Raw genomic sequence first — 27,459 nt, 5'->3', positions numbered from 1 at the left:
GGGAGGCTGTATCTCCCTCTTTTTAAAATTATTATTATTATTATTATTATTATTATTATTAATGTTGAAAGATATAAATATTTTGTTCTCACTTTAGTCAAACTTGCCTCACACACTGAAACTGATACATGGGTCTAGAGAAAGTTGTTCTACCTGACCTATATCATTAAAAGACTGAAACATTTGATATATGAAGGAAGAAGAAATGCTGCCAGGTTGTGCTTCCCAGAACAGTGGAACTAAACATCTGGGAATCATGGTTGATTCCCACCCCTACCCTCACCTTATACTCCCTACCAGCCACAAAGCCAATAGATTATTGGGGCAGCTTAAAGATGATCCAATTTATCGTAGTATAAGCTTTCATGGACTACATTCCACTTTACAGGTGCATGAATGTTATCCTCAGTTGGCAGGTATATGCATGGTATATACCTGCCAACAAATATATACCATATATCCTGGTATATATACCAGGCCTGCTCAGTTTCGGCCCTCCTGCAGATGTTGGCCTACAACTCCCATAATCCCTGGCTGTTGGCAACAGTGGCTGGGAATAATGGGAGTTATAGCGCAAAAACACTGGGCGGGGGGAGCTAAGTTGAGCAGGCCTGATATAGACAATGGGCAGTGCCAGCTCAAGTGCAAGCGCCTCTTGAAGTGATGCTAAGATGCCACTGGCCATGCCTCCTGATACTGACCCAGCTCCCTGCTGCTGACACAGTATCAGGGGGTGGTGCCAACCCCTTTCTCCCTCACATGCTCTGGCCTTCTGCATCTCCTGGGTGCCTTACCTTCTAGGCAGCCAGGTTTTTAAACTGAAGCTTAGTGGCAAGGCGGAAGCGGGGGGAGGCAGTGAGAAATGAGCTTCTTCTAACTGCATCAGCCAGTATGCTTTCTCTGTTGCTGTCTTTGCCCTGCGCTTTCCACCCACAGACTTGTGTGCTGTGACTGCTCTATTTTGGGAGCAAAGCGCAGTGCGCAAGCCTGTGGGTGGAAGGCATGGGGAGAAAAGAGTAAGAGAGACAGTCAAGTTGCCTCCCTTGCTTCCACCTTGCTGCCAATCTGCAATTAAAAACCCTGACTGCCCAGAAGGTAAGACAGGTGGGAGATGTGGAAGGGCAGTGTGCACAAGGGAGGCGAGGCTGGTGTCACCTCTGATGCTGGCGTTGGTGTTGGGGCTGGGCAGGCCAGCAGGTGGTGGGACAGCAAGGGAGGGTGGCAGCAGCAGGCAAGTGGGGTGACACCCGTGGGTGGCGGGGCAGAGGCATGGAATGTCTGCATTTGCCACCCAATGGTGCAAGCATTACCTGAGGCCTTTGCCTTACTTTGCCTCATGGATGAGCCACCTCTCCACAAAGCTGTAGAGCAAGAGAGAGAGAAAATGTAACCAGTGAGGCCAAATGGCCATGAAATGCAAGAAGTACAGTTTATAACAATTCTATGTAAATAAGATAAGCACTGTGGCAATTCACAGCTGCAGTAATTGTCAGTAACAAAATCCTGTTGCCAGACAAGTTTCCTCCACCTCCCTCTGTAAGCTCTGGCTTCTGATAAAAACAAGATGGAGTGAGGCATGGACAAGTATTTGGTGCTAGAAGGGATGTTTGCCTCTTTTTTGATCAAATAGCTGTGTCATGCAAATCCTGAACTGGTGCAAAAGCTAACTAGGAAAAGGTAATGTACTCACACCTTCATTCTTAATGAAGCCAGAATTCCTAATAGAGCAAAAAGATTCAAAAGACAAAGACTACCCCTAAAAGACAGAGAGAACACACCCTGGAATGCAATCAAGGTCAAGTAGTCTCAAATCAGTTACGTACATTCAGCACAATAGAACCCTTTTGTTCTGTGCTCTGTCTGAATAATAACTACCACACTCACACCTTCTCTAAGATCCTGTACTGGAACCTTCCCATTTATATTTGAATGTTTTCCCACCTTTGGAACTTTGCAGAGGGCAAAACCCTATACAAAGCCTCTTCTCTGGAACCTCAGATGGGCACTTTCCAGACTAGACCCTTCAATGGGGTCAGGACGTATCTCGGAAGTGTCTTCCACACTTCCTGATCATGACACTGCAGTCCCTACATAGACAGCAAGGTACCATTCACATTTCCAATGCCTTGTTTTGAATTTAATTGCTGCGATATAGAGCTAGGATGTCGTATATCCAGCATGAAAAAGTTGCTGGTTTTTTGGGTTGTTAGTTGCTGTGAGACTGCTCCCCCTGCTGATTACATTTTGAATGCAACTTGCCCAAATGGACTTTCCCAAATTTTGCTGATGATGAGCAGCTAGTCTGGAAAGCACCCTGCTGAAGTCTTTGTTGTAGGAGTTTGGTGGCACACACTGCCTTCCACTGCTCAAAGGTCCACACAGCTGAGCACCCACCTGTGTGCTCAAACACTTTCCCCTAAGCTGAGTGGTCTGCTGAGTGAAGGTCATGGAGCCTGAGTGAAGGTCAATAAACACTGTATGGTCTAGAAAGGGAATCGGAAGTGAAAGAGGTGGAACAACTTTTTACATCTAATTCTTCCAGACAAAACTTGGTTTTGTCTGGAAGGGAGTTGTTTATTCTTCTCTATCCCATAATCTACTTTATTTTTATATTTTATTTTTGCATTTATATACCGCCTTTCGTTAAAAAGATAACCCCAAGGCGGTTTACAAAAGTTAAAAACATACAATAAAAAGACAATAAAAATATCATGTTAAAAATATAAAAACATAAAAACAGGCATAAAAACAATACAACAAATAAAAACACAAAGAAGCTGCAGTAGAAAACGATCATGTAAAAGCCTGGGTAAAAAGCCAAGTCTTTAAAAGCTTTCTAAAAGCCGTGATGGAGTCCGAGGAACTTGAGTGTAAACGGCATTATAGTATGATTTAAATGTTGCTCAGGAAATATTTCAGTTTCTACGTATGACTGGAACTCAGTTGCCATTATTTTAAAACAAAACATTCTTGCTTCTGCACACACACACCCATCCCTGCAAAAACAAACAAACAACCCAGGCAGAGTGGCAACTTTCAGGACAGCAGCAGTGTGTCCTGGGACTTTTACACACATGGCTTTTAGCTTGCATCTCTTCCAGAATGGAGGGTGTTGGTTCACATTTGGGATGTGCATGGAACCGGTTAGCAGGCCTTTATGGGAGTAAAGGATTCGAACCAGTTTGAACAACTGATGGTTCCACCGATTTGAAGGTGGGGAGGATGACCTTAAGGGTGGGGGAGGGTGTACACCTCTCTCACCGCTTTTCCCCTGTCAGCACTCCATTGTAAACTGGTCTTGTGGGGCAGCAGCGTACCTCCCTGCCGCCCCGTCTCCTCATCGGACCAGAAGTAAGTGGAAGTACCTGGCGTGTGTGTGCATGTCTACTATCACAAATACTATCACAAATGGAAATTGTTTGGAAAGTTGTCCTCTCTTGCTGATTCTTTACTGCTGAATCACACTAAATCTTCTTACCTCTCTGCAACATATATTGTTCAATGATTTGTTCTTTTTAACTGTTCTGTTGTTTTATTATTTATTTAGCTCTTCCTCCAAGGAGCCCAGAGCGGTGTACTACATACTTAAGTTCCTCCTCACAACAACCCTGTGAAGTAGGTTAGGCTGAGAGAGAAGTGACTGGCCCAGAGTCACCCAGCTAGTATCATGGCTGAATGAGGATTTGAACTTGGGTCTCCCCGGTCCTAGTCCAGCACTCTAACCACTACACCACGCTGGCTGTCAAAGAAAATAACAGAATTAATAATTATATATAAAATGGACCTTTTGCAAAATAAGAATCAAGTGTTTTGGAAACTGAAGGACATGCATGTGTTGCACCCCGCAAAAAATCAGCAGTGTTTAATAAAAGTGTTATGGAGAGCTGCCAAAATACTTGCTAAAGATCATGTGCTAGAGATTACTCCCTTCACAACTTGAAAGCATACTCAGATGGCTTAGATTTAGAGATGGCTAAAAAGATGGATTTTCCTACAGTTTTACTGCAAGTTTATGGGTGAAATGAAGATTCTACATTAGTGATAGTTTGAGTATGGAACTGGAGTATGCTAGTTCTTTGTATTATCTTAGGTTGCCTAGAGAATGCATAGGCAAGTGAGTGATAGCAGGCTGGTTCAGATGAACCCCTGCCCGCTGCTGCTTCTATGAATACGAATACGATGAGTATTTATATACCGCTTTTCAACCAAAATTCCCAAAGTGGTTTATATACAGAAATTAATTAATTAAATAAATGGCTGCCTATCCCCAAAGGGCTCACCGTCTAAAAAAGAAACATAAGAAAGACACCAGCAACAGCCACTTGAGGGATGCTGTGCTGGGGTTGTATAGGGCCAGTTGCTCTCCCCCTGTTAAATCACGAGAATCACCACTTTTAAAAGGTGCCCCTTTGCTCAGTTAGACATGAAAGGGGTAATAATGTGAATTGCTTTACCTGCCCTGCAATACCCTATTTAAATAGAAGAGGTAGCAGGCTGTGATTCATCTGAACCAGTCGAGTGTGTGTGCAGAAACCATGATCAAATGGATGCTTCTGAAATACCCTACCCATAAAGGACATGGGCCAAAGCCCTATTCACATGTTGTGTTAAACACATGTGTATGCACACACAGTTATTTACACATCATGTCCAACAACATATGTTCAGTCGTACATGTCTGATCTGCAGAATGCTTGTATGTTTGAGCCATTTTGGAAGGGCGGTATATAAATCAAATAAATAAATAAATGTTTTGCAGTTCCATCCCATCTATTCAGCAACCTGCACATCGTGACCAACCACAGCAAACATTTGAACCATGAGAGGACTGGCGTACTCTATTCAGACCTTATGCTGCATGTGTGCTCAGGCGTCTGTACATATGTCCACTACTGACTGTATGTGCGTTCATTTAAATGTGAATCTAGGGTACAGATCCCTCTAATGCATGGCACAGATATTAAGTGTACTGTTGTAGGTATATTCAAGAGCTATATGTGCGCGCAGACCTGTATATACACAAACAGAATATAAGGCGTGAATGAACTTATAAGGTGTGCTGCAGAGGTCAAGCCTTTCAAATATCCCAGTTTCCGCAAAGGCATCATAATCATAAGAATGAAAACAAGCGGCTATTTGGCACATGAAGTCCCAGCAGGAGGCGCGCTTCCTGCTCTTGGGCGCTTGGTGTGAGGCCCCTTCCCTTCAATTGGCTGAGCCAGACCAGAGCGGCCTCCCTGAGTCACGTAACGTTGAGGGGCCTGGGATTGTGTGATTCTGAGCCCGCCAGTCTCTGTGCAGGGAGCCGGAGGGGAGGTTTACGACCGCGCTTTAGTGCCAAGCCCCTTCTCTATGCTCTTGGAGGGATGGAGGCGGCTCTGCGGCGGGAACTGGGCACCTCGGTGCTGCGGCGCGCGGGGCATTCGGGTGGGGGCTGTATCAGCCATGGCGAGAGCTTCCACACCGACCACGGTTGCGTCTACGTGAAAAGCAACTCCAAGGCCGAGGTAGCAGGGGAAGGGATTCGGGAGGGCGGCGGGGAATGATTGCTCTGCAAAGCGTTAGCAGGTCTTTGGGGTGTGTGCAATGGGGAGGGGTAATAAGGGATTGCTCCCCACCCCCGAAGATAGGGGTTTTTGTGCTTTTAACAGTTTGATACAGGCAGAAATTCAGCAGGTGAGGCTTTTTCCCAATAAGGCGGTGCAGTGATGGCAAAAGCTGTAGCTGTTGAATTTCTGCCTATCATCCTGCCAGAGGGAAAACAAGTGCCACTTGGGGCGTACCCGGCTGTGCAGGTGATGAGCACGTTACGTTAGTGGTGCCCTGAAGGTGTGTCTGTTTGTAGGCCTGCTAGAGGCAGTTTCTGGGACTGGAGAGTGTTTAGTTTCCAGATCTGCAGACCTTGCTGCTGCTGCCTCTGCAGAGCAGCAGCTGAAGGTTTGATGTCCTGGTTGTGAGAGAATTTGCAAGACATTTTGAAAGGGCTTGATTTGATTTGAAGTGGCCAGGAATTCATTTAAAATGCTTGGGTTTGCCCTTGATGAAACCATGTGAAATACTTAACAAGAGTGGGTTTAATCATGTGCAGAGTGGCTTTTATTCCACTACTGAGTGATTTATAACCAGTCTTTACACATCTGAGATTTGTAAAAAAGGTTTTCAGGTCAGAAAAAGTGGGCTGCCAGTCCTCGCAACCTCCTGCTCTTTTCATTTTAGAAAATGGCTACTAGCTTGAGACACAGAAAAAAAGTGGGTGGCAGAAGAGTGATAGCTGATATAACAAACAAATGGATAGACATGACTGGGCAGTTTGCTAAACAATAATAGCTGCTGTTTTCTACACTATTCCATGCTTGTCATCGGTAAAGACTAAGAGGGCAGGTTTGCTCAGAAATGGGTCAGATTTGTTTTGTATGCAGAAGCAAATATGCCTACAGTTCCATATATACATCCTCCTTTTGGGTTTTATGTTGGCTCCCCTTCCTAGTTACTGAGTTTCTTTGGTAAGTGCTGGGGGTAGGATAGTCTGTAAGTAAACAGCAGAACCCTGAACGATGTCCTTTGGCTTTCCATTCCTTATCCATTCCAAAGCTTCTGGCAGAACAGTTGAGGCCCTTTCATGTATTATGTCTCTAAGATGCACCAACTAAAAATGTATGTGAGGGAGAAAAACATGCGTTTTGAAGAATTCTAGGGAAGTTGCTGATTGTGCATAATTTGCCACATGTTTATGCTTTAAAAACACTTGTTGTTTTCTATAACTTATAAAAGGGTGCTGTGTATAAAGCAGCCCTTGGATTATCGGTTTGAATTTCTTTTTTTGGTCAGCCAGAAGCTGAAGACCAAATGACATTAAAAGGGCAGTCATGCTTGTTGTTTAACAACACTTTAACATTCACACATAAAATAGGGAATTGAAGAGGTGTCTGATTTTTACAACAGGATGGATGAGGGGAGCTGGAGGCTAAAACCTTGCCCTTTCCAACCTTACTTCCTAGCTTGTCATTTTATACACTTTCCTCCCAGCTTGGCTACCAAACCAGAAGAGATCTCATCCTATTTACTTACTGAGCTTCTGTTTCTTCATCTGAATGGTGAAGGAGGTTGGAAGCACAAAGGAGGTCGAAACACAGCCTTGGTGCTAACCTGATGTCTCCTTTTGTAGCCTGACTTATTAAACATAGTTTCTTCTTTTTGTAGTCCAAAAAAATATTTATTTTTCTTGTCAGGGAAAAGAAAGTGGTAGGAGTGAGAGAAATAGTAAAGTCTTTTTTAAAAAAGTATTTACAAAATATTTTTTCTTGTATGTTTGACAGGCCAGAAGAATGTTTGATGGAGAAATGGCAAGTTTGACAGCTATCTTGCAAACACACACAGTGAGAGTTCCTAAACCTATAAAAGTTGTTGATCTGCCAGAGGGTGGTGCTCTGTTTGTGATGGAGCATTTGGATATGAGAGGTCTGAACAGGTAAGCCATGGTTGTCTCTATTTATTTTTATTTTTGTATTAATCATTTTTACATATCCTTTTAAGGGGAAAATTCAACAAAGCAGTTTCATAAACAAAAATTAGCAATAATGCAAGAAGATGTTAACCTTGCAGGAGATCTATCAGAGCTGTCTCAGTGTCTTGTGATTAGTTGCTTGTTTTGAGGAAGAAAATGAGTATTATTGTACAGTTTCTTCTCCTGATGGAAAATGTCATTTCCCTTCAGTAGAAAATACGTTGCTCATCTCTCATTTAAATAATTGAATGCATTGCTGTGAAAATATTTCCCAGCTAACCAAGGGATCTGCTTTCCCCATATACTGCATAGAACAGGGGTGTAGCTGTAATTGAGTGGATGGGTTCAAAAAACCCAGGCCCCTGAGGGCCCCCCAGCTCCACCCCTCCCTGTTTTCTTCATTATCTCCCTCACTCTGAAGGGCCTCTGGGGAAAGGGGTAAATTTGGGCCCCCTCTCCCCTAGCTATGCCCCTGACATAGAAACAAGAAAGAGCCAGAAATCAGTACAAAAGCCTCATAAAATATGAAGGCTGGAATAATAAAGGACAATAATACAGCCATAGCAAGGATATGAAGCCACAGAACCTAAAATCGGTAGGAAACAGGCCAATAAATGGATCAACTTAATGTTAACCAAATACCAGCTGAAATAGGTCTTTGCTGCTCAGACTAACTTATTTTGGCTTCTTAGACATGCAGAAAAACTGGGAACACAGTTGGCTGATCTCCATCTTCACAATCAAAAGTTTGGAGAGAAGTGGAAGAAAGATGCAAACACTATTGGTAAAGTTTCGAGTTGTCTGTGACTTGATGAATCCCATTAATATAATGACTGTAACTGTTAAACTGAGTTCTTAATTATGCTTTCAACACCATAACAAAACCTTCAACCTAAAGGCCCATTTAGTTTGGTTTTCTGTTTTCAACAATAGCCAGCTGCATGCTTCAGCAAAAACTCCGGTTCATGCCCTGGTCATCTCATCTTAACTACTGCAGTCTCTTCCTTATTGGTCTTCCATTGGCTCATCTGAGTTCCCTCACCTCCACCCAACACTACTACTGTTCATCGCTCTCATTGCACTGGCCACGTCACCCCCACAACCCCTTCACTGGCATTCTGTCTATCTCCCGTTCCAGCACAAGCCTCTTCTTGTTCCCTTCGAAGCCCCCACAACCTTGCCCCTTCCTACTCCACCTTCACTACTCCACCTTCACCGCCATTCAAAGGTTTCCTTCCCTCATATGCCTTCTCCCTTGTTGCCCCACATGCTTGGGACTGCCTCCTGGAACATCTGCGCAGAACACTTCTAATTTCCTTCAAATCCCTTTTTGAAGCCTACTTTTTCTGTTGAGTCTTTGGCACAATGCCTTACTCCTTTCCCCCACTGTAACGAAAATAATAGCATGTTGTTCTCCCGCTTATCCTGCCTCCATTTCTCTTCTTTTCCTCTGTTTCCTTTGTCAGTATCTAGATTGTAAGCCCTCTGAAGTAGGAATAATTGTACAACACAGTATCCTAAGTTAGAACAGCCTAAATCCAACATTTGGTGCAACTCTGCCAGGCTTTTCTGTCCCCTTATTCTTTGTAAAGCTCAATGTATATGGATAGTGCCAGGGGCGTACCTACTATTAGGCAAGGGGAGGCGGTTGCCTGGGGGCCCCACTGCCTTGGGGGGCCCCCCAGAGACACCTCACATGACTCCCCATTGCCCCCTGCCCAGCCCCAGGTCCCCTCAGCCACGTGCCCTGTTCACCCTCTCTCCTGCTTGTCCTTCTGGCCAGCAATCTAAGTAGCAGACAAGCTGCCTGCAAAGAGCTCCTTTTCTCCCCGCCTCTCAGCTGATCGGCGGGTGGGCGGGGCTTCCAGGGAGGTCTCCTTGTAGGCTTCAGTGAAGCCTGAACTGGAGTAGGCTTGCAGGGAGGCCCCAAGGAAGCAAGCAAGCAAGCAAGGAGGCAGGCAGGCAGAGTGGGCCCCACAGCTCTCTGCAGCAGACCCTCTGCCCAGCCCAGCATTTGCCAGGTAGAATGTGAACTCCTTTTTGTGATCACCCCCCCCCCCCCGCCCATACATAGGGATCTGCTTGCCATAGGGCTTTGATATGGAGCGGGGAGAGACTGAGAAGTTTCTGAATATTTAATTTAAAACAGCTTGGAAAATTTGCTGGCTTAAAAAAAAAAACTACCTAGAGAGTCCTATAAGTGGCTTGTTTCATGGCAGAAAATTATAAAAACTTCTGGAACAAACAATATTATCTTCATTCATTCATTCATTCATAAATGCACTTACGTTCAAGTTGTTTTGCAACCCAGAAGGTCTGAGTGAGAACTGTGAAGCATGTGTGGTGCTTTTATTTTATTTTTCTTGCATGTGAACTGTTCCCCAATAACTCGCAGGGACTTTAGGGTCAATCTGGCCAGCATGTGAATGCAGCACCTCCATTCCAGAGGAGATGTGTGTTAAAGGGCTTTAAAAGCCTCCTGTGAAAAACCTGGAATTGAACTTTACTGAATTTGTTCAAAATTCTGAGAAAAAATACATAGGCTTACACTGCATGGTTGAAAGTCTCCTTTGCTAATCTGCAGCGATGGTCCCATTTTAATAATTAGTGTTTCTAGTGTGTTCTAGGCATTAAAAGTAGCACAAATATATAGTACTCAATGTATATCACTATATATTGTGAAGTGTGTGTGTATTCAGTGAAATGTATTTCTAGGCAGCATACTTATTTTGAAATATCAGACTTAAATCCTTGGGGGCCTGGGGTGTGCAGAGGCCATGGACTTTGAGGGGGGGCCCATTTTAAAATATCGTCTCTGGGCCCACTCCAACCTTGCTACGCCCCTGGATAGTGCTATATAAATAATAATAATAACTAGCTGTGCCAGGCACAGAACATCTGTGCCACGCTGCCTTTTTCTCCCCCTCCAGGCTGCTTCTTCTTTCCCCTACCCATTTCCCTCCCCACCACCACCACCCCGGCACTTTTTGGCTGGTCAGCCGGCCAGCCCGTGTCTTCTCCGCTCCACCCAGCTGACCGGGCTTTCTGGCCAGCTGCTTTTCAGCTGCCCGTCCCCACCCCTGCCATCTCCTACTGACCACCAGAGCTGTTGTCATTTCCCTGGCCGCCCATTGGTCGGCCACCCGCCATTAACTCCTGGGCCCGCCAGCTGGCTGACGCCATTTTCTTTCCCCCACCCATCCCCGTCGCTATCCGGCAGCTCTCTGAACTCTCGTGAGAGCTGCCATGCATGAGATTAGCGACAGGTACATTTAAGAGAATTAAATATATAGATTCTGGGCATCTCACAAATGGGGCATGGAGGCTCAATCTCTTTGTTGTAGCAGGTTGAATTTAACATTGAAGGCCAATCTGAACTTTGTGTGTTGTATAGCTTGATAAAATGTGATGAAGTAAAGATAGGAGGACTTGCAATCTCTATTGTAACTTCTTTAAATTACTATTTTGATGCTACTGGGGGTCTACAAAGAATTATAGTTCGGACTGAGGTTTTACAATAACATCAAAATAAAAGTTCTTATTTTTGGTCCACTATTCTGTTAAAAGAAATAAATCGTCTTTCTCTCTGTTTGTGCAAGGTAAAAGTGGGGGACAGACAGACATCCAGTTTGTGGAAAAGTTTGGGTTCCACACTGTCACTTGTTGTGGCTATCTTCCACAGGTGGGTTCTGTAGATTTCACCTCTTTGTGCTAACCTTTGCATAGGAAGCTGCCATATACTGAGTCAGACCATATGTCCGTCTAGCTCAGTATTGTCTACACGGACTGGCAGCGGCTTCTCCAAGGTTGCAGGCAGGAATCTCTCTCAGCCCTATCTTGGAGATGCTGCCAGGGAGAGAACTTGGAACCTAGATGCTCTTCTCAGAGCAGCTCCATCCCCCAAGGGGAATATCTTACAGTGCTCACACTTCTAGTCTCCCTTTCATATGCAACCAGGGCAGACCCTGCTTAGCTAAGGGGATAAGTCATGCTTGCTACCACAAAACCACCTTTCTGCATTGGGAAACTGAAAGAGTAAATATATTGGTTTTGTGACTTGCAGAGTTTCCACATGATTGAGAAAAAGACAATATGAGTCAGGTTTCTATAGGAAGAGTTTGGAGATCATTTGGAGATGTGTAACTGGGTGTCTGTGGCTTGTGTTGTGGGCACAGCTTGTGGTGGTGGCTAGGGATGTGCACAAATGGAGGTTTGTGCACTGGTTCGGCACCGCAGGGAGTGGGAGGGCAAGTGGGATATTAAGTAATAATAATGATAAAGGAGAGCAGGTCCTTACCTGTCTCCGCTGCTGCATGCAGCTTTCTGCTGCAGCGGTGGTTGTCCCAAATACCCATGCGTGGATGTGTGTGCTGGTACTGCGCAGGGGTACTTTGGACAAGCTCCGCCTCAGCTGGAAGCTGCATGCAGTGGCGGAGACAGGTAAGGACCTGCTCTCCTGATAGGAGCTTGAGAGCCCTGCATTCCTCTGTTCTTTTGTTTTTATTTTATTTTATTTTATTTTATTTTATTCTTATTTATTTATTTAATATTTATTTTGTATGAGATTTTTTAAAGAGAGCAAGAGTATCACTTTGTATGTATAGTCTATGATGGGTCTGACAGACCACTTAAACCTGTTTCAGTGCCATAGAAGTCAGTGAGACTAGATAGGCTTAAATACAAATGGTTTATGGATAGGCTGCCAGTTCATTCCAAGGATCAACTTCAGGGCATTGTCCATAGAGCCAAATCATTGTCAAACTTTTGTTTTGCAGGTAAATGACTGGCAAGAAGATTGGGTGACTTTCTTTGCCAAGCAGCGAATTCAGCCTCAGATGGACATGATTGAGAAGAATTCAGGAGACAGGGAAGCAAGAGAGCTTTGGGCCAATCTGCAGGTAGTGATAATTCCATGCGAGCCCTGGAAGGCATTTTTGCATTTGTGAAAGTGCTGTTGATTTTTATAATAACAGAGTTTCCACACCGATTAAATTGGCCCCATTCAGACCATCTAAGAACCATGGCTTATTAGCTAGGACTGCAAGTCAAGGGATACTATGTCTGTATGCTCCCTCCATCCCACTCCTCTTTCCTCCTTGCCTCAGGCACAGAATCCTGGCTTGTTAAACCACAATACTGTGTACAGTCTGAACCCAGAAGCTGTGGTTTAATGGTGGTTTACAAACCAGGATTTGATCTTGATTTCACATCTTGGTTTGTAAAGCAGCTGAGGAGGAAAGCAGAGGAGGGCGTGTGTGAACTTGGCATCCCTTCAGCTCATGTTTTCAGTTCAGCAAACCAAAGTCTGAACTGGACCATTTCCCACACAAAGCTTTTACCAACCTATCTTCTGTTGGTTGGTAGAAAGCAAGCTGTTCTTGTCAGCTGATGAGAAGAAATGAAATTGACAAGCAGTTCAGTTTTAGGCTCCTGTTGAGCTTAGTTGGAAATTTGAAAGTTGACTTAATAGGGCTTTAAAACTGACCTGCTTGGGCATATCTGTACCACACATCTAAACTGGTTTAGTCACTCTTGTTCCTAGAGAAGTCTGGGAACTGTAGTTCTGTTACAGGGAATGTTTTAAATGCTTTCTGTAGTTCTGTGCAAAGGAACAGTTAACTTTGAGTTCTCCTACCAAACCTAAATTCCCAGGTTCTTTGGGGGAAGTTGTATTTGTATTGGGGTGATACTTTGCATTGGCATTTATGAGATCCTGGCTGAGATTGATGTGTGTTTCATAGTATGAATGTATTTCATGTGTATATATTTCTTTCATTTAGGAATGTATAAGATTAGGCTGTTGCATGTTCTAGTGCTTTTAGGGGTTGGTAACTGATTAAAGAACAGAAAGCAGAGAGTGTTTATTTTATTTTTATTTATTGTTAAATTTATACCCTGCCTTTCATTAAGAAAATCCCAAGGCGGCTCACAATAAAATTTAAAAACAATATTATAAAAAAGACACATTAAAATATTAAGCTAAAAAAATATAAAAACAAATCTGATTTTTAAAAAAATTCCATTCACCTTGCTACTTTTTGTTTTTCAGTTGAAGATACCCAGTTTGTTCAATGATATCGAGATAATTCCTGCTCTGCTGCATGGGGATCTGTGGGGCGGAAATGTAGCTGAAGATGACTCTGGCCCCATTATCTTTGATCCTGCATCTTTTTATGGTCATTCTGAGTATGAGTTGGCAATTGCTGGGATGTTTGGTGGTTTCAGTGGTTCCTTTTATTCTGCCTACCACAGTAAAATCCCAAAAGCTCCAGGGTTTGAGAAACGGCTCAAGCTCTACCAGCTATTTCACTACATGAACCATTGGAATCACTTTGGAGGAGGATACAGGGGCTCCTCCATAAATATAATGAGAAATCTGGTGAAATGACTTGCCACCTGAGGATTTTATCCCCTTATTCTGGGAGGAAAATACACTTCTTGGTGTTTCAGCTGCACTGATGTGTATGATACATTACAATAGATACTGACCTTGCACCCTCTTCTCACAGCTTAAGTTCAAGCCCTGCTGTGTCCCAGGTTTGGTGTCCCTTTATTGCAGTTCATCAAAGAACGGTCCAAGGAAGTAACAGGACTTAGATTTGCACAGAAGAGTTCTTGCTCTTGAGATGGTGCTGCAAATCTCTCTCTGTAGATTGGGCTAAGGAAGATGCATCTTGGACGAGTAGCTCAGAACAATCTTTGTTACCAAAATATAAACAACAAATAAGGCATAGGATCAAGTCACATTTTGCCAACTATGTTAAAAGGAAATTGACACTCTTAGTGAATGGGAAGATGCCATTTTCTTCAAAATATTATATTAAGGTAATCCCAGCTTAATTTCAGTGGCCAGTAACAGTGGAATGTAGCAGCCCTGCCCAGCTATCTTTAATTGGAAGTATGTTCCACAGAATCTAATGGGACTAACTCCCAAGGAAGTATAGGTAGGATTGCAGCCTAAGTCTACAGTGAGCATTTTCAGTACGACTAGTGGCAAAACCCATGCCTGCAGCTGTTGGACTAGCCTGGAACTTTTGCATGTACTACAAGTTGTGGAGATCCCCCCACCCCCAAGTGATTATCTTTCTTCTGTTCTATAAACTTCCAGTCAGAACCCATTCCAAGTTACCAATGGCATTGTCTGTAACTGGCTCTTCATTGATTAGACTGGCTTTATTTACAGACACCTGTGCAAATTACATGTATCTCAGGTGTGCTTGTTTATAGCTGCTTGATGGAATCCATGGATTAATTCCTTGGTGCTCCCTTTTGCTGCACATAAATCCCCTTTTGCATGGGGTAAAAATTCCTGCTGGCAAAGTGATAATGCAGGAAAAATGCATCATTGAAGTATTTCCTCCCCTTGGGGATGTAAAGGTGTCTTGGTTAGGAGGCCTCTCCTTTTTGGCCATGGAGAACATAGCTTGTCCTCTGATGTATGCCTTTTGATTACGATTTCCAACTCTTTTTCTGGCAGGAATTCTATATCTAACCACTCAATTACAGATAAAATCACAAAAGATTAATCTTTCCCCATTACTGCATTGCCCTGTTGGGAAAAGCTTTACCTGTTGGTTTTTGGCCAGTCACAATACTATTAATGCACAGGAGGCTGGCCAGAGAAAAGTGGCCACCCTAGTTCTGATGTAGTTTCTACTGAAGCACCTCCCCTTGCCTAAAGGAGTCTTTTTCGTAGAACCTTCGTTTCAGAAGAAACTGAATCCCAAATCAGGCAAACAACTACCTTACTGATACTTTGCTTGTTTACAGTATAAGGCTGGATTCAGGTGGCAGCTTCTGCCATGCCAGAGATGTGATGTTCTAAATTGGAAATGGGGAAAGAAATACCTTCTAGGGGGCAGTGGGAAAGTTCTAACTTGCCCAGATTTTTTGGTGATAGTAGCTCTCTTCCCAAAAAAAGGGGGGGGGGACAGGGGACACACTACTCATGTACAGCATCCTAAGAGCATTCCTGCAAGCCCTTCCCCAGCACTGATGGACACAGAAGCCTCACCCCTGCACTAAACACAGTTACAGTGTTTGTCATGATGAGATTATTTCCGTGATTGGAAGGCTGGGGCACCCTAGTCTTCCAATCATGGAAAGAATCTCTTCACGCTTACAGTGTTTGTCTCTGCAGAGGTGAGGCGCCTGAGCACTGCAGGTCTGGGGCAGGGTTTGTGGGTGTGCTCTTGGGATGGACTCAAGTTCAGCATCCTTCCCCCCCCTCCCTTTTTTTAATGGCTGAAGGGGGCTAGTTACTCAGTTTGATACTGGAACCTATGTTAGTCGTGCTATGTGTAGATGGCAGGCATGTTGAATCTATGTGTCTGACACCCACAAAACCCTTGAAATCTGCAATTGTGTTTGGGAAAACATTACATCTTGTGGTAGCCATCTTATATAAATCAGTCAACACCCATTTCCACAATTATTAAGTCTTTATATTATAGCAGCCATAACACATTTTTGGGTCCAAGAGTTATGCAAACAGTGCTAAAGAGATCCAGAGCTACATGGAGATGTCAGGATGAAGTAATTACTGGACTAGGATGGAATTATATATCTGATAAAATGTTGTAACGGAGTCATACCATAAGGTTTTCTTCAACTTACTGAAGTTTGTTTTGAGGCAAGAAACTAGAACATTTTTCTTCTTTCAGCTGTTGTTTCCTGCCAATTCTTTAATATCTCTAGGTAGGTGAGAGGAAGGCATGGTTTTTAGTATGCATGTTTGTGCAGAACTCTGAATGCTTTCCATTGGCTTAAAACTAACAACACTACAGCATTTCATGAAACTTTTCTGAGTGTTTGGTTTTACACTGAAAAACAGTAAGATTTAAGCTACTTTATTTAACTTAGCATTGTGTGCTTTCCCCTCCTCCCTAACTTCAGTAGCAGTGTCACTGGCTACTAATTCTGGATTGGAAGAAAAGCGCCATTTATGTAGTTTATAGTCTATCCTGCTGTTCAAATAAAATATTTTTCTGATTAATTATCAGCTTTATTTTCTTTAGAAAGCATCTATCATGACTCCATGCCTGAGTGGCAATTACCACTGTGAGATATTTTTCCCTCCTCTTGCTTATAAAGTTTGAACATTCATAAATATACAACAGGTCCCACATGCTGTACTGTCATATTGAATACCATGAAGCTGTTCTCCCTTCTAATTACATATAGTTACATACCATCCAAAAGCAAGAGCTTATGCCATGTTTGCATATTTTATATGCAAGTTTCAGAGATGTAGGTGCCCAGCTTCCTCTGTTTGACTGCTGACTGCTTATTCCTCTTTTATATTTATCTATTAGCTAAGGCCTGTGGTCTCTTCTTTCCTCCTGTCTCAGAGTTATGGTTACTCTGATCCTTTAATGTCTTCCTTCCTTCCCTGCCTGAGCCTTTTTGGGGACAAGCTCTGTGCCTGGTCTCTTCCAGGAGCTTGAGGATGTAGGTCTGGCCTTAGATTGATGTAGCTTAGATACAAAATTACATTGTCCTGCAAGACCTTTCGAATTACTTGTTATAAATACCATCTGATACCATAAAAAGCCATGCTGTGCTCCATCTCCTACAAAGAGGAAAGTGCCTACAATAACGTAATATGAAGTCAGATCAGCACAAAATGTGCTTATCATTTTCACCAGCTGGGCTGCCTCTCCTAACTTGGGCCTTTCTTTCATGCTCCTTTGCTCTGCTAGGAACCAAAAGTGTTTGCTGGGTAATTAAATGTTGCCATGGGAGGAGGGCTTGCTGGGAGGCTGGGGTCTGTTCTTTTACCATCAGAATCTCCCTTGCTGAGCTGGGAGGTTTGTTTTTGCTGGCTGTCCTCCTCCCTTTGGCCTTGAGCAGAGACAACCATCATCTGCGGAGATCCTGCTGCTAGCTTCTGCCACAGTTCTGACTGCCCTGACAGGCTGCAGCTGCGGAGCTGTCAGTTCCATCAGCCAGGCTGCAGAAGTATGTGAGAGGTGGGGTCTGGGGGCTTCTGGCTTAAAAGGACTGGGGCAAGCCAGAGGCACAGCCTATAGTGCAGGTGGTGTTGGGCGGGCTGCCTGTAAACGGGCTGCCAAAGGGGGCCGGCCTTTGGGGTTGGGACAGAAGGCTGAGGCAAGCTATGGTGCTTTAAAAAATTCTCCGTTTATTTGCTAGATTTTATGCAGGTATGTGTTTTGGTGAATATGGAGTTGGGGGGGAGTATGTTCTCTGTCCCTGGGGTGCAGCGGTAGTGCCGGACCACCAGCGGCCCGTATGTGGCCGTGGCAGCCGCCCCACTAACCCCGCCCCCTGTGTCTGATGTCAGACACGGGACTAGCCACGTCTCCGCATCTGACGTCAGATGCGGGGGGGGCGGGGTCTGGCTCCCAAACGGAGCCTTGAGACTCGGTTCAGGAGTTGGAGTTTAACTCCTGAAGTGGCCGCGCAGCCCCTTTGGGAGTTGAACTAAAGCTGCTGCTGCTGCTTTCGCAGTGCAGCCAGGAGCGGCTCTTCCCTGCACGGCCCCTTCGGGAGTTAAACTAAGGCTGCCGCTGTGTTCACAGCGCAGCCAGGAGTGGCTCTTCTGGAAGAGCCACTCCTGGCTGTGCTGTGAACGCAGCAGCAGCCTTTTAACTCCTGAAGGGGCCGTGCAGGGAAGAGCCGCTCCTGGCTGCACTGTGAAAGCAGCAGCAGCAGCAGCAGCTTTAGTTCAACTCCCAAAGGGGCTGCGTGGCCCTCGCTCAGGAGCTAAACTAGCACCCCCACGTCTGATGTCAGACGCGGGGGGCGTGTTGGGGCCGTGAAGCACGGCCCCTGATTGGGCGTGGCCCCGGTTCTTTGAAGTCGTTCGCCCAGTGATAGCTCTGCCCCGGCTGGAGTGATTCCACTGGTGATGGGGAATAGAGGAAGATGTGGCATTGGCAGGGTAGCAGACCCTTACGGGGAAGGGAGATAGAAGTTTTATAGCTGTTACCCCTTCCAGCTTGACTGCCAGTTCTTTGACCTTAGGGAGCAGTACCAAACCCCCACAGAACCTCACCTTGCTTTCTCTGTAAAGGCGCATCTGGAACTTCCAGCCAATGGGGCAGCAGGGAGGTATTCTGCCACCCCAACTAGCTGTTACAAAAACAGATGTGGGCGGAAGCGATGGGAGGGGTAGGTGTACCCTCCCCCGCTCTTAAAGATAGACCCCCGCCGCCTTCATACTGATGGAAACACCAGTTCTTTGAACTGGTTCGGAGGCCCATAAAGGGCCTCCGAGCCGGTTCTGTGCACATCCCTACTATGGGCCTATCCCAAGTGGTCTTGGGACCAACACACATTGCTGGTCACACTCTTGATTTGTTTTTGTTTTTCTCCCTCTGATCAGGAAGGTGTTCCGTGGGTAGGGATTCCTGTGATTTCCCTATTCTCATGGATGGACCACTATCTAGATAAGGTCGGACTCACAGCCTCAACTCTTCTCTGCAGGGGTGAAGAACCTATTAGGATGGTCTGCCCAAAAAGGCTATTGGATCCCATAGGATTCCAAGAAGCCTTGGAAGGCTGATTCTGCCAGTGATCCTGTTGATACCCTGGTTCAGACTTGGAATAATGAACTTACTAGGGCAGTAGACATGATTTATCCTAAGCGCCCCTGTCATGGGCATACTGGAAGACTCCGAGGAGGAGTTGGAGATTGAGACAGAGCAAACAGCAGATGAGGGTGGGCAAGGACTAGAGCTTGCTAAGGAGAGTGGGTCTGCCGTACAGGGAATAGAAGAAGAATTATAACCAGGTGAGGCAGCTCTTGTGGAGGAGGCGCAACCAATCCCAGCTGTGGAGAGGCGCCGATCCAAAAGACAACAAGAGCTAAAAACTCACATGCGTAAAACAGGCAAAGCTGCTGACTCAGCAACTCTTAATTGACAGCACCGGGGGGCTCAGCCTGTTTAAGACACCTGTAACAGAACTTCGCTGCTGATAGCAACAACAGTTTCTTCCGTGCTACTTGGCTGCGTTCCTGTGTTTTTCCTTAAAGTGTTTAGACCTTGGACTGACTGACCTTGCCTCTGGATTTCGCTTTGGACCTTGTTGAATTTTGGATTGATGGACTGGTTTGGACAATTTATTCCCGTAGAAGTTTGTTATTCTCCTTATGCTTCTGGCTGCGTCTGGCTAAGCCCGGCAGATTTACGACAGCGCCCTATCTGATCTGCTTCTAAATTAGCCCCTTGGTATATGGAAGAACTATGGGGGCTGAAGTGGTAATTTAGAGAGCTCGAGAGCAAGTGGAGAAAGACTCAGCTCGAATCCAGCATTACAACACAGCGCGTTTGAAGATCTATGCTCTGGCAATGAGTGCAGCAAAGAAGCAGTTCTTTTCTGCCCGCATTGCTTCTGCAAGCTCACGTCCAGCTGAATTATCTAGGGCTGTGAGAGGGCTAGTACATGCCCCTCTTCCCCTGAATGAGTATTTGGATCAATCAGTTACCTGTTGTGACATTTTAAATGAGTTTTTCTCAGGTAAAATCTCTCATATTCGAGCTGAACTAGACTCTACATATCCTGCAGAGTCTACTGTGGAGGTGTCCAGCAGCTCCTCTTGTTGTGAGGTGAAACCTAAGTATGTAGTACACTGCTCTGGGCTCCTTGGAGGAAGAACAGGATAGAAAATATAAAATAAAAATTTAAAAAAATTGGATTGATTTCAAATTGTGACTCCCAAGGATGTGGACAAGATACTTGGGATACTGCACCTTACCACCTGTCCTCTTGACCCTTGGCCAGCATGGCTTATACAATCTAGCAGTGAGGTTATTGGAGAAGGTCTTGGTAAGATCATTAATGCTTCTCTGAGGGAGAGCAGGATGCCTCCTTGTCTTAAAGAGGCAACTATGAGACCACTCTTGAGAGGTCTGCATTGGATCCCTCAGAATTACGCCTGTCTCCAACCTCCCATGGTTGGGCAAAGTATGGAGTAGCACAAGGCTCCATACTGTCTTGAATGCTTTTTAACAACTACAAGAAACTGCTGGGAGAAATCCTCAGGGGATTTGGTACAGGGTGTTATCAGTATGCAGAAGACACCCAAATCTATTTCTCCATGTCAACTTCATCAGGAAATGGCCCAGTGTCCCTAAATGCCTGCCTGGAGGTGGTAATGGGCTGGATGAGGGAGAACAAACTGATGCTGAATACAAGCGATATGGAGATACTAATTGTGGGAGGTTGAAACTTAGGAAGTGGTTTAGATCTGCCTGTTCTGGATGGGTTTCCACTCCCCGGAAAGATTAGGTACATAGTCTGGAAGTACTTCTGGACCCAAATCTCTCCCTCATTTCCCAGGTTGAGGCAGTGGCCAGGTGTACTTTCTGTCAGCTTTGGCTGATTCGCCAGCTGCATCCATTTCTGATGATAAACAACCTAAAACAGTGGTGCTCATGCTGGTAACTTCCAGGCTTGACTACTGCAATGCACTCTACATTGGGTTGCCTTTGTACGTAGCTCAAAAACTGCAGTTAGAACAGAATGCAGCAATCGGATTGGTCTCCAGGCTGCCTGAAGGAATCATATTACACTCATTTTGAAAGAACTACACTGACTGCCAATAGGTTTCTGGGCAAAATACAAAGTGCTGGTCATTACCTATAAAGCCCTAAATACCCCTGCTAACTTGGCAAAAAGGCACCTTTTAATGTGGTGGTGCTCTTTATTTAGCAGAGAGAGAGTAACTGGCCCTATCCACACACACCCCAGCACAGTGCTTCCAGTGACTGTTGCTGGTGTCTATCTTGTTTCTTTTTAGATTGTGAGCCCTTTGGGGACAGGGATCCATTTTATTTATTTATTCTTTCTCTCTGTAAACCGCCCTGAGCCATTTTTGGAAGGGCGGTATAGAAATTGAACAAATAAATAAATAAATAAATAAATAAATGGCTTGGGTCCGAGGTATTTAAGATAATGCCTTCTTCGTCACCCCTACTACCTCTCAAGATCATCTGGGGAGGTCTGGTTATGGTTGCCATCAGCTCAGTTGGTGGCGACTCAAAACCAGGTCTTTTCTAAAGTTGCCCTGGGACTCTGGAACTCGCTTCCTAATGAAATCAGAGTTTCCCCGTCTCTGAATGTTTTTAAGAAGGAACTAAAGACGTACCTGTTTAGTCAGGCTTCTAGTTTATAGTTTTAAAGCTTCAGCTTATAGAGTTTTTAAAATTGCATTTTAAATTGTTTTAATTATGTTAATATTTTAACAGTTTTTATATTGTGAACTGCCCAGGGACTTGTGAAGCCCAGACATCTCCATGTTTACAGAGAAGTCCAGTTCAGTGGGCTTTCATGCCAACATTTAAGTTGCACAGGATTGCAACCCAAATGCCTGTCAGTACAACAGTTTATTAGTGTCATCCCCCCATTTGCAGTGTGTGCCCTCTGTGCCCTTTGGTTATTGGTCTCAAAGGATTACAGTATGCTTTGTCAGTCAAGTTGAACTATATAAGAGAGGCCATTCTTGGTGGAGGATTGGTGCCAGTAAATCCACGTCTATGTGCCCTCCATGCTGCACTGGTGTCTGTGCCACACTGCCCATCTCCTGTGGGATTTTAACAATTTGTGCAAATGCACTTTGCATTTAAATCCTGTTGATTAGCAACAGCAGCAATTGTGTCCAATTCAACAGAAAGGCCTTTGCTATAATTTCTGTCTACTAAAGAAACAAGTCAAAAACATGAAGAAATGTTTTTACTTTCAAGACCTTAACAACTGGTGTACTTTCCTAAAATGTTTCACTCTGTCCTGATCTTGCCCTGTTTCCCCTGGCTTCACTTTTAATCCAGATGGCCGCTTGATTCTTAAACAACAGTCTCACTTCACCTACCACTCTAAATGTGCACAGAGGCAAAGTGACCTTAACTTCCTTTTGATTGCTAATACTAATTGTGGGTGGTAATTGGGGGCTGTTTATCAGCGTATGCTTATAGAAAATGGGGGGATTGTGTTCAAAGGACAGCGACACAAGTAAATGTTGCCAAAGCTTCAAATTCTGTACCAGCTGTAAAAGACTGCTCCCTGTCATAGAGGTGGGGTGAATTTAGGACTGTCACTCTTAATTTTTATTTGAACTCTGAAATATAATCTGGTCTAGGTAGATTTCGATTTTAAATTAATGGGCGTCTGAGCTTTTTTTTAATCCCGAAGGCCCCTCTGTTGGAGAAGCTTCAGTTCTGGAGGTTGGGTACAGACTTTGCTTTGGAAGTTTAAAACGGGAAGCCAGTTCATTTTAGAATGGAAATGACAATAAGGATCAGCGGTGACTCAGAGGGAGAAACTATGAGAATAACCCATCTCATTATCAGGATAGGAACTGGGCTGGCCCAATAATCTTTGGTGCCCCCTGTCCTGGCTGCCGCTGAATCCTCTAATAGCTTCAGTGCATTGTGATCACATTATTACAACATGCTTTGGCAGTTAGAGGCCTCTCTGGCAGCCAAAGCAGCCAGCAGGCAGGAGGTGGTGGTGGGCACATGGGCGAGGCACAGAGCTGAGAGCACCTGCTGGGAGAAATGCCCTCCCACAGGCTTCTGCTCCAGTTCTGAGTGGGCTAGTCCTGCACCTTCCATACCCAAATGAATGGATTAGCTTACTCCGCACTCCAGTGAGTTGTACTGAAGCAGTTGGGAGCAGGTCTCTGTCTCCCTCTCACTCCCTCAGCTGGCAGTGGGCAGGGCTGACCTTAGGGCAGAGCAAGCAGGGTGATCACCCTGCGCCCTGCTTTTTAAACCCCCATTAAAATTAACTGGAAGGGCCCCCCGCACTGGCTGATTTGCCTCAGGCCCTGAACCCCATCAGGAGAGTCCTGGTGGTAGGTGGGTGGGCTGGCGGGCAGTGGCGGTGCCCTCTGCCCCGGCTGAGTTGGCTTGCTTTGCTTGTTGCCCTTGTTGCTGTGACAGTGGTGGGGCAGTAGGCAGGTACCCATAATAATAGTTTTGGCTCTCTGGGGCAGTGGCATGTGACCTGGGGCGCCCCTCCCCACTTGGCAACCTGTGTGACAGCCTAGTTCATCTAGTGAATAGGCCGGCTCTGGATGGGAAACTTCTGAGTCCAAATTAAGAACCATTTTTTTGACATTGTTCCCCTTCTGCCATGGGGTGAAAGTGAGAACTGAAAAATTCCAGGATTTTGACATTTCTGTGACCAGGTGTATCTCCTCCAAAAGAAGACAGCAGAAAAAGTAGATGTTCATGCCCTTTCTAACACAGTGCTTATTTTAAGGGGTGTGTGTGTGTGTGTGTTAAACAAAAGTTTTTAAATATTTAAAAGAGCAATGCAATGGGTCTGTGTACACATACGGCATGGGTTCTTCATGCAGCTGAATGGTAATCTGGGATGGGACATAGACAGAAGTGGAATTTTAAGTAGATTCACCTTTGCAGTGATCTGAGGAGTGTTTTAAAAGGAGATTTTAATCTGAAATTTCAAACTAGTTTTGATGTCCTCAATTGCCATAATTTAACAGCGGACTATATGGCAATAAGTCACTCTCTCAGGCATTCTCCCCCTTCCCATTCAACATCACAGGGTCTTGTTCCAATACCATCAAATCAATGCTTTATTTAAGCAAGACTGTAAAAAGGGTTTTAACCAACTAAAGTCAGAATTCGAACTACAGTTGTGCGATAAGGAAGAAAAACTCGTATCCAGGATGTATGGCCTATTACTATTGGAAGACACAAGAACGGAGGTAGTAAAAACCTCAATGATTAAATGGGTTCAGGAACTTGGTTATAAAATTGCCTTGGAAAAATGGGAAAAACTTTGGATAAAAGATATAAAATTTACTGCTTGTTCTAATCTAAAGGAAAATATTTTGAAAATGATGTACAGATGGCATCTTACGCCGCAAAAGCTGGCCGTAATCTATAAGAATATGTCAAATAAATGTTGGAAATGTAAGAAAGAAGAGGGTTCCTATATACATTTATGGTGGACATGCAATAAATCGAGAGGGTATAACTTCCAACAATTGGGACTTAATATATAACGAGCTTAAAAAAATATTCAAAATGACTTTTCCCAAGAGTCCAGAATCAATACTATTAGGTATTGATAACAATGCTCTCCCGAGGAAATATTGGACCCTCTTCATGTACTTAACAGCGGCAGCAAGACTGACATTTGCACGCAAATGGAAAGACAGTCAATGCCCGTCTAAAGAGGATTGGATTCTTAAAGTACTAGAATTGACAGAAATGGCAAAATTAACATCACTACTAAGAAATAAATTTGAAGAATTTAAAAAAGAATGGGACCCTCTTCTTGTCTATTTAAAAATATATCACAAAATGGATTTTTGTCAGGCTTTTGAGGGCTAACTACAAATGTTTCAAAAACACCCCAAAGTTGTTTTCTATATGAATTACTGGGGAGAGAATGTCTAATTTATAGGCAAGATCCGGTCATTGTTAACAACACTTGTTCCAATGATGAGATGGAAGTCTTTATTGTGTGTGTTTGTGAGTTTTTGTATCATTTGTGTTTGTCCTTTTGTGTTGTGAAAATTGAATAAAAAGTACAAGGCCAAAAAAAAACATCACAGGGTCTTAATGTACTTTTTTAGCATTGGCAAGACATTTTTAAAAATCACTACATTCAAAACTCCTCCCACCCCTTAGACTAGTTAGAAAGGGTGGGAATTCCTGTATCTGATGCTCCGTTTTGTTTTAGAGGAGATATGCTGCTGTCCTATGCTATACCAAAATATTTAACTTCTGAATTGATTTTCTATGGACAGCTCTCAGTTTCGTGGTAAAATGAGACAAAGATCAACATTCTACATGAACCCGGAATTCCCTTCTCAAGACTTTACTCTATTAATTCTTCTCTCTATTGGATGTAATCGGCATCTAGTCTTTTTCTATCTCTATGCTTCCAGCTTCCTGGATCACACACAGAAGGAATAAAAACCGAAAATCTTTACGATAATGAATTACATTGCTCGTAAGAGGACGTGACAGATGAATCTGTACCCAGGATAAAACATCTTAAATATAATTTTCAAAAATGCAATTTTTAATGTTTTGAAGATAATGAATTACGTTCCTGCCCATGTTCCCAAAGCACCAAAATATTTTAATGTTTTGTTCAGAAAAAACACATTTAAAACATCTTAAACATTACATTGCTGCAAAAGTCTCTTCTTCAAGTATGGACAACTGAGTGGCTACAAATGGGGACTGAGCATGAGCAATGATACGGAGGTAGTAGCAAAATCTGAGTGGCAGGGGATAAGAACACACTAGCTTGTCATAAAACCCTGCCATGTAGTATCACTTTGCCATATCCATCAACGAGTGGTACACTGTAGGGCTTTCTGATAGGCTAGTGTGTTATTCTTGCCTATCCCATCAGATTTCAGTACTTCCTCCTCCTCTTTCCTGATAAACTTCCGTGTCATTGCTCATGCTCAGTCTCCCTGTTTGTAACCACTAAGGATTTCCCTCCCGAGGCCAAGCAGTGCACAGGCGCAGTAGCAGCGCACTGAGACGTGCGTGGCAGATTGGCTAATTTTAAGCCAAATTGGTCTATTTCAAAGTCGTTTGGCTTTTAAAAAAATGGTTTGGCTATTTGGCTTATTTCTGGCTTTTTCACTAGGCCATGAAAAAGCCAAATAAGCCAGACCATTTCTTTGAGTTACCACGTGCTTCATGTCTCAGCGTGCCTCCGTGACGTCATCACGTTGTCATCAACGTGACACACACACACAGAGCAACTCCAAGTGTCTCACGCCTCTCCCTCTTTTTTTCCTGCAGCAGGCTCAGCTGAGAAATTGAACTAGTAAGAGAAGAAGGGAGGAGCTCACCCCCGTTCTGGCTTTTTTTGGCGTTTGGCTTAATTTGGCTTTTTTGGGCTATCTTTCAGATTTTCAATCTGGCTGCACGCCCAGTGGCCCGCCCTGAAGCCTCCGTGCCGGTTTGGATAGCCTGGCAGCTTCCGACCCGCACCCCCGCAGAACGGAGCCCCCAGGAATGAAGGCACCGGGCAGGGGTGTGCGCAAAGGGAGAGTGTGTGATTTTTAAAAAAATGATCTATCTTTCTCTGTATCGTGCTTTGCACTCTGCTCCAGTTATTCTATAAAGGGTTGCACATTATCCTGAGGCTTTGTTGTTGTTGGTTTTTTTTAAGTCGAGCAATGGCACACACGTTCCTTCTGCTGAGTCAAGCCCTTGGTCCACTTCGCTGCGTATTGTCTACTCGGCTGGCAGCAGCATGTCGCAGTCTCGGGGCCCAGGGGGCAAGGATCTTTGGCTGCTGCCAGCTCGGGCTGCCAGTCCTCTGGGACTGGCCTGGATGGACCCCCCCAGGAACCCGCACGATACCCTCCCAGTGACTCGTGAAGGCAACTCTGGAGGTGCTTAAGGGCTCGAGAGTGCAAGGGAGGGATCTTTAGGAACATAGGCAGCTGCCATAGACTACCGAGTCAATGTTGTCTACCCAGACTGGCAGCAGCGGCTTCTCCAAGGCTGCACTGCAGGATCCCCCAGCCCTGTCTTGGAGATGCTGCTGCCAGGGAGGGAATGTGGGAAGGGAACTTCTGCAAGCAGGCAGGCGGGTGCTCCTCCCAGAGCGGCCCCATCCCCTGAATCTCTTACAGTCGTGCGTGCGTGTGTGTACCTGTATCCCTCAGCCTGCAAGGAGCCATTAGCTGTCTGGATGGCCAGCAGGCTTCTGCAGCGAATGCAGCTCCCCAGGGGCGTAGCAAGGTTGGAGTGGGCCCAGAGACCAGATTTTAAAATGGGGATTAACTAACTGATGCAGTGTGGTCCCTTTGGAAATCTAGCATGTTTCCAAGCAACTTACTGAAGCAACTTTCTCTTAAGCACAACTCTGCTTCTAAGAGTTGTTCAGCTAAAGGGCACACAGACCAAGAATAGCTTGATCTTGGCTGAAACACACGCACACACATCCATACCACTCAGGCACTCTGTACACAGTTCTGCAGA

At 44.6% G+C, this 27,459-nt stretch overlaps 1 protein-coding gene across 3 annotated transcripts; it reads left to right on the top strand.

Annotated features, from left to right (window-relative positions):
* Nucleotides 1-954: 954 nt before the first annotated feature.
* On the top strand, nt 955-26,613 carry LOC128344999 (ketosamine-3-kinase-like). 3 transcript variants are annotated; one of them, XM_053296210.1, is made up of 6 exons: nt 955-1,095; nt 7,317-7,468; nt 8,197-8,288; nt 11,104-11,186; nt 12,280-12,402; nt 13,554-16,499. In XM_053296210.1, the coding sequence occupies exons 2-6, from the start codon at nt 7,326-7,328 to the stop codon at nt 13,890-13,892; spliced, it is 780 nt and encodes a 259-aa protein (XP_053152185.1). In that variant the 5' UTR covers nt 955-1,095; nt 7,317-7,325; the 3' UTR covers nt 13,893-16,499. The 3 variants fall into 3 exon arrangements, with proteins under 3 accessions (XP_053152185.1, XP_053152186.1, XP_053152184.1); XM_053296211.1 differs by lacking the exons at nt 955-1,095; nt 13,554-16,499 and adding exons at nt 5,216-5,507; nt 26,378-26,613; XM_053296209.1 differs by lacking the exon at nt 955-1,095 and adding an exon at nt 5,218-5,507.
* The last annotated feature ends 846 nt before the right edge of the window (nt 26,614-27,459 follow it).

This window comes from Hemicordylus capensis, chromosome 2 (genome assembly GCF_027244095.1).
Source record: "Hemicordylus capensis ecotype Gifberg chromosome 2, rHemCap1.1.pri, whole genome shotgun sequence".
In the NCBI taxonomy this organism is placed as follows: Eukaryota; Metazoa; Chordata; class Lepidosauria; order Squamata; family Cordylidae; genus Hemicordylus; species Hemicordylus capensis.
Note: the sequence above shows the minus strand (reverse complement) of the source record. Positions and strands in the feature narration are given on the sequence as shown.